The following is a 12,359-nucleotide window of genomic DNA, read 5'->3' as shown; positions in this document are numbered from 1 at the left end:
CGGCAGCTTTGGAGAGTCACGTCCTAAAACCCCCACCAGTATTGCCACTTACTCCAATAGAACCAAGTACCTCCACGGTACTTCCAGTTTTCCGTCTTTTCGTCAAATGTCGTCTATACAAGAGGCAATACAAAATTCCGTCGCTCAGTCGACAGTCCCCCCCTTCCACCACTCCAACAGCAAGGGAACATGTGAGAACAACTCGATTGAAAACGAAAAACAAACAAATTGATCAAGTAAATCAGGAGGTGAAAGAGCAGAAAATGGAATTTCAGACTGAAAGCCAAAACATCGCGGCAACGAGGAATGAAGAACAGGACATAACAGCTGGCAACACAGGGTTAACTAAGGACTTTCCCTTGTTAGACGAACTTCACAAGACCAACTCACCAAAGGAGGAAGCAGATTTGAAGCAAACAACGTCAGGAAGAAAGAAGAGGAAGAAGCCGGTAAAAGGAGATGTAGAAGACAACCAACCAATAAAGAAGCATGAAGAACACCGGACTCCTTCTCCTTCTTCGGTAAGAATTACTAGGTCTCAGAGTGTGAGTTCAAATTCCAGTCCGAGTTTGATATGAAGAAAAAATTACATCATAATTGGTAGAGATAAGTTTAGCGTACTAGGTTTTAATATTCCGCAGCTCAGAAAATAGTAAATGAAAAACACAATCAGAGTAATAAATAATTCAAACACACAGGATAAACTTGAAATAGTGAGTGCAAAATCTTCCTTTTAACATTCATAGCAATTGTCAATGTAGTGTTGTGGTACGTACATAATATTAGGTATGGCGACGCCAATCATTAAATTGGCCGCATTACATGTAAACAAACTACGAAGTGAAACAACAATAACTACACTACGTGAATTTTTGCTACAAAATCATATTGACGTGGTATATTTAAAAGAGGTTGGTGTTCCATCTTTTAAATGCAACCATTTATACTATGAATAATAAGTATACAGAAAATTAACGTTTTCACAAGTGCCATACCATCCTAGTGGAAGAAAAATAATATGTAAATTAGAGGACATTAATATTTGTAATGTATATGTACACTTCTGTTCATAGAAAGTTGCACACTTGTTTGAGTTAAACATCAGTTTCGGAGACGATCGAGTGTGGCAGTATAGCCGAAGTAAAGGTTCTTGAAAACAGCACTCTGCAGTATTGCTTACAATTAAAGTTTTTCACCGGATGGAGGGAATTTTCTGGCTAGCCGAGTGAAAAGAAACGGTTATAGGAAAGCCTTGCATTTTAATTATTAATGCAATGCAGTGTCCAATTTTAAAAGAAAATGGCAGGAAAGAAAATCGGGAAAATATTCGAGATACTCTGTATCCCATAACTAATCTAAAAGAAACCCTACCCTTTGCTTGGGAAAAGCTCATATTCATTTGAAAGCAGAGGGGTATGGATAGTGGTTCCATTATCTGTTTCCCTAGCTTAACGTAACAGCAATGTCGACGTTCACCAAGAGCACCCGGATTCGAATTCCGACCTGAGCGTGGGTGTTCTTTGCGAGTGCTTCTTCATCAATTTTCCCATATCATCATTTATCTTCTTCGTCGCGATTAACTAAAAGTGCAATTAATGCAATGCTAACAAAAAATAAATCAAATTGACATTCAAGATGCGGGCGGGAAAAAATAAACAATCCAAGGCAATAAGAACATCTATCACGGACCGAATGAAGTGACTTCATGATCAATTTCGTTACTTTCTCTTACGTATGCAAACTGCCTTTATAGCTTGTAATTTGAACACGAAAGTAGGATAATAGATCTCCCCAAATCAGTACAGGCTGGATGAATGTCTTCTAATTTTCCTGATAAATCACTCTTCTTCGTCAAATAGCTGGGACGTAGCTAGGTTGATCAGTTTGGGGGGGGGGGCCAAAACTTAATATTTTTTCAATCAAACCATTAAAAACTAACAAACTATTAATATACCATAGGGCCTACATATAAATGTACAGTATGTGTGTGTGTGCTTATATATATATATATATATATATATATATATATATATATATATATATAAATAACAGCTTAATACTTTTTTGTTGTTCGTGTGGCAAGGAGAAAATAAATATTGAAAGGACTATGGGTGTGACAGGTGTATAGAGGGGCCCAAAGGAAGAAATACGTGTTTTTTTTGTTGCGGATAAAAACTGTTTTAGGGGGCAAAACCTCCCCTCTAATGTCAAGATGAGGACAAATTGAAGTGGAAATCTGACCCATGTGTTCCCCTCCGATTTCCATGAAACTTGGCAGGTGTATAGAGGGGCCCAAAGGAAGAAATACGTGTTTTTTTTGTTTCGGCTAAAAAACTGCTTTAGGGGGCAAAACCCTCCCTCAAATGTCAAAATGAAGTAGGGATCTGACCCCTGTGTCCAACTCCGACTTCCATGAAACTTGGCAGATGTATAGAGAGGCCCAGAGGAAGAAATACGTGTTTTTTTTTTTGTTTCGGCTAAAAAGAACCCTCAAATGTCAAGATGAGGACAGATTGAAGTCGGGATCTGACCCCTGTGTCCCCCTCCGATTTCAATTAAACTTGGCAGGTGTATAGAGGGGCCAAAAGTAAGAAATATGTGTTGTTGTTTTTGTTTCGGCCAAAAAACTGTTTTAGGGGGCAAAAACCCCTCAAATGTCAAGATGAGGACAAATTGCAGTGGGGATCTGACCCCTGTGTCCCCCCCCCCCGATTTCCATGAAACTTGGCAGGTGTATAGAGGGGACCAAAGGAAGAAATACTTGTTTTTTTTGTTTTGGCTAGAAAAATGTTTTAGGGGTTAAAAACCGCCCTCAAATGTCAACGTATTTATATGTACAACTCTTCATTACAAATTCTTAAGGGAAATCAGAAGGCGTTTGTCAGAAGAATTTCCATATATTCCTGTTCCACATAGAGTCAATGTTCTAGAGCAAAGTTAGAGAAACAGGGTCTGTTTGATAAGAAGGGGTAGGGAAACGGCGTGTGCTTACTGGGGAGAAACTAGACGACGTTGGAGCACGATTGGAACACACTTTTCCAAAATCTCTCTGACACCTTGCACAAAATACAGACATGTGAATGACGTCTGCGTGGCGAGCTACCAAACTTTTATACCTGAAGCCATACACTCGAAGAATTGAAAGAAAATATCAGGAGAGTAATTGAAGCAATTTCGGACGAGGAAATGATACGTGTCAGTAAAAATTTTCTTAAAAAATGCCGTAAATGTGTGGAAGCAAGAGGACATCATTTCCAACACCTCTTGCAACAAGGTACGTGCTCATTTTAATGTTAACTGTCCGTGTAATTGTACGAGCTTATTTCATTACATAGCTAACTGTTCCATTTAATGTAGCATTCAGTTTGTGGGCAGACGCGCTCTCGCTGTCCGGTGTAAAATCCGACGCTCCGCGAAAGACTCGGCCGTGAAAGGCACTGTAAGAAAATAAGTAGAATAATGGAAATTAATGGCAAATTTCGTTAAGGCTGTAATTCATGTGTTTATTTAAAAGTATGAACAATTATTCAAAGTTGCTGTTGTTCATAGGTGATGAATGTAAACAGCCAGTGGCGGCGATTAGAGGGGCGAGGGGTACAGTTGCCCCCCACTTTCACCACTTTTGCCCCCGCACTGTGCTAAACCTTATCTACAAAGTGAAATATACTGTATTTGCCCCCCCGCAAGTTTTGGAACCATGCCCCCCCCCCTTTCGGTTTTGGAACCCAACCGCCGCCACTGTAAACAGCAAAATCTCAATATCTCTGAAAACTGTTTCTACCAGCATCTATATTACTTAGGTTAACACGCATTCCAATTGTGCGTTGTTAGTTCAGTTTTTCTTCCATAGATGGCCCTCAAGTATTCTGTTCCCATAGCTCCATAAATGTAGATGTTTTGGGAAGCAAAGCCAAGTTCTCTTAGACTCAGCAGACAGGAAGTAATCATGGGAGCTCCACCACAGAGAACAAACTGCAACAAAAATGAAGATAAAATATTTAAAAGATCTTACAGAGGAAAATCAATTTTTTTGTAATTTAAGGTCTACGTAACATGACAGTGAAAGAAAGATTCAGTTTTACCATGTTAATACCATGGAAAATAGTCCGTCAACAGAGAAGTGGTTTTGAGCTCGTGTCCTCCTTCAACAGACAATGTTCAACTTGTCCCACTCACTTGGAATTAGCATGTAACAGATTTAACATTGCGATAAATGGTAATATCCACCCATCCGTCAAAATTAACTTTATATGGCCAATCTTTATGCGAAGGAAACGTTTCTAAACATACTTCTATGGGGTGTGGCCTGCTAGCACTGCACCAAAATGTCAACTTTATTTCCCTGTAATAAACCCCGGTAAATGCTTCTTGGAGGCCAACGAGGCTATGGCGTCTGGAAACGTGCGTCAAGTGGGAATCGCCACATATTAATAAATTATGAAATTATATCTCAAACGTTTGCACATCGTTAGCACACGAAAGCACACTATTTATTTTAATAAGCACACAAATATTAATCAAGATATTAAGGAGTTTATTGTGGCGATTCTGGCTTGATATCAAGCCAGAATCGCCACAATAAACTCCTTAATATCTTGATTAATATTTGTGTGCTTATTAAAATAAATAGTGTGCTAACGATGTGCAAACGTTTGAGATATAATTTCATAATTTATTAATATGTGGCGATTCCCACTTGACGTACGTCGTCTGGAACCACGGCCAGGAAAATCCTCTATGCAGTCGAGTTGTCCTGTCTTTGTCCTTGGGTTTGCTGAGTGCCCATTTACAGCCTCAGCTTTTAATAGGTAAGAGATTTTTATCTTCAGAAACAGTTTTTGTTAAGTAATGAGTGAATGAATTAGTTTCAAAAATTGAGTTTTCAATAGACATATTTTACTTCCTTGTTAGGAGTCTGTCAATATTGTGTTAGTTAAGGAGCTCATATCCGTCTTGTGCGACTGGCAAAAACAGCCTATGTGCCAATATGCCCACAATATCAGAATCAACCAATCAATCTGCCAAATTTTATATCTCGTTTATGTTTTTCGAAGGATCGAGAAAGAACATTATCGTCATGAATAAATTTCACCTTCTCGCCAAGTGGATAAATACATGAGTTTATTGATGTTCGTATAAATTTTCCTGTCAAGTCCTATGTCACATATCACATCCTCTTAGGTAACGTAGTTATCTCCAACTTTGCTGCGGGAGTCTGTGTGTGCAGACAGGAGTACGATGGCTATGTTTGTATCGGCTACCACCTACAATAAAGTTATGGTTGTAGGACTGCCTACGAAGTAATTTCAGTTTCCCCATGATCATACCTAACTGGATGCACGTTGCCTGATAACAGCAGAGAAAACTCGAGCTCGATTGTTGAACTAAAAGCAATTGTCTTTTCACAAATCACGTACACATACAATCACTGACAAATAGAAGCTGCACACAACGATCGAAAGTATGTTTATTATGAGAATTTGGTAATTTCAGTGTTGAACTTTTATTTTTCTATTTTTTATTTTTATTTCTGGGAGTCAGAAACGTTTCAATCCTTCACATTTTACTACAGTGGACTCCTTTTAACTTAAATTCAAATGGGACACGAAAAAGTTTGAATTATTCAAAATTCGAATAAACAAAATCATGTATAATTAAAGGTGATTTCAAGCAGAATGAATTTCTGTTCGAATTTCCGAGTAATTCGAATTATCCATATTCGAATTAAAAAGAGTCCACTCTACTTGATTTCCAAAGAGAAACCGATCGTTAAATCAACATCAGTTAAGTCACTCGGAGATAGAATCCTTAGGTCTTTAAGTCTATTAGCTTTTATCTCTATATTTTACGCCGTTGTAAGTCAGAGCAATACAGAGACACGGTGACAAACAATCCATTTATTCAGGGGTAGTGTGCGCTGCCCCTTTCAAGGAGGTGGGTACGTCAGGTGGTACTGAACATTTTGGTCATCATGGTGTATGTCATACAGTGATAGGCTAAGAACTCCGTTCAGGACGCTAGTTGATTGATTTGATTGATTGATTCGCTTTATTTCACTTCGCTTTAGTGCCACGTTTGGCAAATTTGCGAAGATGGGGATGAGTGATCATATGATGAAAATTCATGAATGGACACTCACAAACATCCTTGCTCAGGCCCCTGGTGTCGTAGCGCAATGTGCTAACCATTCCGCCTCGGGGGTTATGTGACATACATGACAAGATACTATAATAATCCTAGTTGCAAAGAAGAAAGTGACTTATGAAGCCAAACTCACACAGAGAGAGAGAGAGAGAGAGAGAGAGAGAGAGAGAAGAAGAAGAAGAAGAAGAAGAAGATGGAAGGTGCAAGGACGAGATTGAGATGACTTCACTTTTGATTAATTGCAATGATGAAGATGCAACGAGATACAACGAAACTAATGAAAGGACAATTACAAACACACATAGACAACACAAGTCTAATAGAGCATTATGCTGACTGTGAATGGAGACGCCGAGTTTCGTAAGTGTGCAAAAAGCAGCCCAGTGGAAAGGAGGTTGACATGTGGGGGTCTTGAGAAACCGTCCAAATGAGATAGAGCAGTACGTATGGCGACTATGTAAAGCTTACATGTAGTGACTTTGTGTATTCAATATGTGCAGTATAAAATAAATAGTTTTACAATTTCAACGCCTATCTAGTCCTCACTTCCTAGACAGGCCTCATACGAAAGAAAATGTTTATCACAATATACCTTCACGTTGCAGATAGTAAGGAAACTGTATACAATAACAACAAATCAAAATCATGTTGTGCATTATAATGTAGAAATATACGAATCACTACGCAACAGGCTGTACATGCCTTATTGCTAGTTACTATAATTATTACTAGGACCCGGATAATTATGTAATTACAAGTTTTTTTCTGTTAATAGTGTTATATCAAATCAGTAAAATGTTGGCGTTTCGTGTCAAATTGAGTGAATTTTAAAGAACATATATTCACACATTTTGCTCCATAAGAATTATTTTCCTGTAGTTTACGGTTATTACAAGCATAAGAAATCTATCATGCAAGCAATGCGTACATACAAGAAAAACTATTGCTCCATAAGTACACACATATTATCTTTCCTGGCATTTCCATACTTAATACACATTTAATACACACATTTACTCACATTTTGATGTTTAATACACATATATACAAGACCGAATAAATTACTTAGAAAACATAACCTTCAAATTTTTCACTCAACAGTCGTTTCTTCAGAAAGTGTGGAAAAATGTGTGAAGAAAATTTGGATTCAGTTTCGGAGGAAAACCGACAGAATTTTAGTTATTGATGGGGCGCTAAGTAGAGGCGATATTTACGACACCTTGGGAACAGAGTAAAAACCAGAAGATTAGAGCAATTTAAATATGCACCATACTTAATGCGAAGCTGAAAAATCATTAGGTCAAAACAAAGTCCACGCGACTCACACACTCACTCTCTAGCCTTCCTAAACCCGAAGGTTCATGGCTGCAGCAACACAGGCCTTCCATCTTTCCCTATCTTGAGCAAGATCTATATACTCTTTTCCATCCCTACCGATTTCCTTTAGGTCCATCTCAACGTTGTCCCTCCATCTTCGTCTTGGCCTTCCTACAGGTCTCTTACCATCTGGTTTCCCAACAAGAATCCTGTAAACTCCTCTTTCCTCTCCCATTCGTGCCACATGGCCTGCCCACCTAAGTCTTCTTGATTTAATTATTCTAATAATATCTGGACATGAGTAGAAATTATGTAGTTCTAAATTATGTAACCTCCTCCATTCACCTGTCTCCTCATCCCTTTTAGGTCTAAATATTTTCCTAAGGATCTTATTTTCAAATACTCTCAATTTATGTTCCTCTTTCAATGTAAGGGACCACGTTTCACACCCATATAATACTACAGGCAAAATTACTGTTTTGTATATTTTAACTTTTAGTTTCTTAGATATTAAACGAGAAGACAAAAGTTTATGAAGAGAGAAGTAACATGCATTTCCTGAATTAAGCCTACTTTTTATTTCCTCTTTAATATAATTTTCATTTGTTAATATTACTCCTAAGTATTTGAATTTGGAAACTGGTTCAAACGAGTTGTTATCAATAATTAGATTTTGATTATTACCTAACACTTGGTTTCGGTCTGTAAGCATATATTTAGTTTTCTCTTTGTTAACTTTCAAACCTATCTCTTTAGCAGTTTTGAAAAATATTTTAGCATTATTCTTAATTGTATTCACATCATCCCCCAGTAAGTCTACATCATCTGCATATGCTAACAACTGAGTCACACCATTTAATTTTAGTCCTTCTTTAGTTTCTTTTACCTTCCTAACAGCATATTCTAAGGCAAAATTAAAGAGCAATGGAGATAATGCATCTCCTTGTTTTAACCCATCATGAATTGTAAATTTGTCAGACATATTATTACCCACACGAATTTTACTTTCTGTTTCACTGGTGCATATTTTTATCATACTAACAAGCTTCTTAGGTATTCCAAACTCTGCTAATATATTATATAATTTATCTCTTTTGACCGAATCATATGCTTTTTTGAAATCAATGAATAGCTGATGGACATTTTGATTATATTCCCACTTTTTTTCAAGTGTCTGTCAGATGTGAAAAATTTGATCTGTAGTTGATCTGTTACGTTTAAATCCACATCGATAATCACCTATAATTTCATTAGCATATGGGGTTAGTCTTGTTAAAAGAATGTTAGATAATATTTTATATGTTGTTGAGAGTAGAGAAATTCCACGGTAATTATTGCAGTTCATTTTATCACCTTTTTTAAACACAGGAACAATTATGGATTCCTTCCACTGTTGAGGGATTTCTTCTTTATTCCATATTAAACAAATTAATTTATGAATTTGACATATTAATGAATTTCCACCATATTTAATTAACTCAGCTGGTATTAAATCAATGCCAGGTGCTTTGTTATTCTTTAGCCTTTTAATAGCATCTTTAACTTCAGTCACGTTAGGTTCTGGAACTAAAAGTTCTGCTGTGTGTACTTCATTTACTTCTGATTTATCTCCTACATGGACATTTAAAAGGTCATTAAAGTAGTTCTTCCATCTATTTAGAATATCGCTTGGGTCAGCTAGAAAATCACCGTCTTTATCTTTTATCAAGTTTACTTTAGGTTGCCACCCCTTTCTAAATTCATTTACACCTTTATATAAATCTCTGATATTTTTATTTTTGCTGTTTGTTTCAATTTCGTTAATTTTGCTTTTCAGGTAATCTCTATTTTTACTTCTAAACGTGCGGTTAACTTCTCGCTTTATTCTATTATAATTGCTTAGATTTGTATCATCAGAGTTATTTAACCACCTAAGTCTAGCCTGATTTCTTATTTCTATTAGATTATGACATTCATTATCAAACCATGGCTTACTTTTTCTTGGTTTATGGTATCCTATACTTTCTTTAGCTGCTGATTCTATTGCATTACGTATGTGCTCCCAATTCTTATTTACATCTGTTTCATTTATATTTTCATCATCATTTAAATCCTGCAAAACATCAAATCTATTTGACAGTTTAATTTGGTAATCTTTCTTAATTCTTTCATCAGCAAACTTTCCTGTATCAAATTTTATGACTTTTAGATTTTGTTGCTTATGATTTATCACTGTGAGTCTTTCTCTTAATTTAGCAATTACTAAATAATGGTCACTGGCACAGTCAGCACCTCTATGTGTACGAACGTCAATTATACTAGTATGCCTTCTCTTATCAATGAGAATATGATCTATCTGATTATGAGTTTTACCATCTGGAGAAGACCAGGTATATTTATGGATATCTTTATGTTTTAAAGTGGTACTTTTCACAATTAAATTCTTTGAGGTTGCAAAAGTAATCAATCTTATACCATTATCATTACTTAATTCATGAAGACTTTCTTTACCAATCGTGGGTTTAAATGTCTCTTCTTTGCCAATCTGTGCATTACAGTCACCTAACAGAATTTTCATATCATACTGAGAAAATTTATCAAAGACCTGTTCTAACTCAGTATAAAAATCATCTTTAGTATTATCATCTTTATCTTCCGTTGGTGCATGTATGTTTATTAAAATAATTTTACACCACCTACCCTGTAAAACTGCATATGATATCCTATCATTAATAAATTCTACTGTTTTAAGAGCCGAGATAATTCTATTATTTATGAAAAAGCCTGTTCCAAAATTATGATTTTCAGTACCACCATAGAAAAAAGTATAATTTTTAGTTTTACAATTCCCTTCTCCTGGCCACCTAACTTCCTGGACAGCTACTACATCTAATTTATACTTCACTATCTCATTAACTGTACACTGAAATGCCCCATCCCGGTAAAGGCTCAGAACATTCCAGGTGGGTGCCTAATTTAATATCCTTATTCCTAATGTAGATCTTATCCTTAGTCCAGAGACCTCCCAAAGTAGTCCCCACCCGGAGATCCGAACGGGGGACTATTTTACCTCCGGAATATTTTACTTTGGGAACATCCATGGCCTTATATTGCTGATTCTTGACATGGCTTTTTACAGTGCAGAGTTGTCAGCTCTACGCCTAACCCCCAATATGAATGGAGGAACTACTACACAAGACAAACACAAACATATTAGACAGCACAATTACTACACAAGACGAACACAAACACATCAGACAGCATAACTACTACACAAGACACACACAAACACATCACAACTATAACACAATATAAACACACACACACACCACAACTACTACACAATATAAACAAACAAACAAACAAAAACAAACACACACACACACACAACCCTGTTTTCCCACCCTCCATTAAGAGGAAGCTTTACTTTTCACGACAAAGCGAGGAAGTTGTCTTGAGGTGGTGCGATTCCAATTTATCGAAAATTTTATTTCAATTCAACTAAACAATATACACATATATACAGATATGCATTATACACACATGCACACACATATTACTTATACCATTTCACATACTCAGACTAAGTACAACTACACACACAAATCACAAATGTTATGGGATATTAATCTACGAAAAATTGTTACTTGTATCAGAATTTCAAACTCAAATTTGATATCACGTTTTAAGTAAAATATTTTGTTGAAAAATAAAAAGTCCACGCGACAAAAGGAGAAATTTCATATTTGCAAATTTGAAACAGATTAGTTGTTCCTCACTGTTACGGGGATAGTGCATTGGAAATACATAATAAATATGTAAACGATTGTGTTAAATGTTAGTTGTGCAATTGTATCACAAAATAGAACGAAACATGTTTCTTACTTTTAGAATGGTTTCAATACATATTTGACTTTCTCGTATTTATTATCAATAAATCCAATACTTAAATATGTAAATAAATAAATTACCGAAGGGTATTAATCTAATCTCTACAATTGAACGTCCTTAAAGAGAGAAACGTTTACATACCTTAATTGTGTGGCAGTCGGGAGCGGGCAGGTACTTCTTCAGCAGATCAAATGTCAAGTATCCCTCTTCTCCATCCCACTCTTCGGGGGCCTCTCCCAGGAAGAATGTCACGCTGATCCTGTTATCGGACTCTGTGAGAAGAAGAGAGAGAATATGGAAGTGGTATACCTAGATCAATTTATTGCCACTATATAGTTTATGAAAGTTTACTACATCAAGTCTTTCAAATCAAACCCATCCGAAAAATTGTGAAAGTAATATTACTTAGTACATTATGTGTACCATGATCACTTGTACTTCAGGTGATGTTTTATAATTAGTCATTTGTAATTTAAGTACTTTTCCTGCTTCCCTATGTTAATGACAATCAACTGATTAAATATATCGTGAGAATCGTCAACGTTTGATATAACATACGAGCTTAGGACTCCTGACCTAATACCAGTAGTGTGTTCTAAGCTAGCCAACCCTCTTAAGGGGATAGCTATAACACTTACATCTGGGTACTTTCTCTGTTATTACGCCACATACATGAACATTTCATGTGACCCTATCTAGGGTTCTCAGTAGATTAGAATCACGATTTTTATGAAAATCGGTGAATGAAAATGTTCATACTTATATTAGGTCAGTCAAGAAGTAAATGCAATCATTTTTTTCACAGCAACAATAGAAAACTTACAATGATACTATCATTTTCCAACATAGTCCCCCTGCACTTCAGTACACTTGGTCCAACGTTACACAAGCTTTCCGATGCCCTGAGAAAAAGGTTTTTGGTTGAGCAGCAAGCCATGTATGCACCGCTTCCTTCACCTATTGATCTGTGTCGAATCGACGGCCTCTTAAAGCATCATTAAGTAGACCGAACAGATGGTAATCCGAGG

The 12,359-nt window shown here is 36.4% G+C and overlaps 1 protein-coding gene across 1 annotated transcript in view; it reads right to left on the bottom strand.

Annotated features, from left to right (window-relative positions):
• Positions 1 to 2,076: 2,076 nt before the first annotated feature.
• LOC145993915 (uncharacterized) overlaps positions 2,077 to 12,359 on the bottom strand; it is a 132,954-nt gene continuing 122,671 nt past the window's right edge. The window contains exons 15-16 of the mRNA XM_083129832.1: positions 11,473 to 11,603; positions 2,077 to 3,972 (exon numbers count right to left, since the gene is read on the bottom strand). Of these exons, the coding sequence (XP_082985958.1) occupies positions 3,802 to 3,972; positions 11,473 to 11,603 (302 nt within the window). The 3' untranslated portion in view covers positions 2,077 to 3,801. The remainder of the gene's footprint in view (positions 3,973 to 11,472; positions 11,604 to 12,359) is intronic.

This window comes from Lepisma saccharinum, chromosome 10 (assembly GCF_977018435.1).
Source record: "Lepisma saccharinum chromosome 10, izLepSacc3.1, whole genome shotgun sequence".
NCBI lineage: Eukaryota > Metazoa > Arthropoda > Insecta > Zygentoma > Lepismatidae > Lepisma > Lepisma saccharinum.
This window is presented reverse-complemented; position numbering and strand designations above follow the sequence as displayed.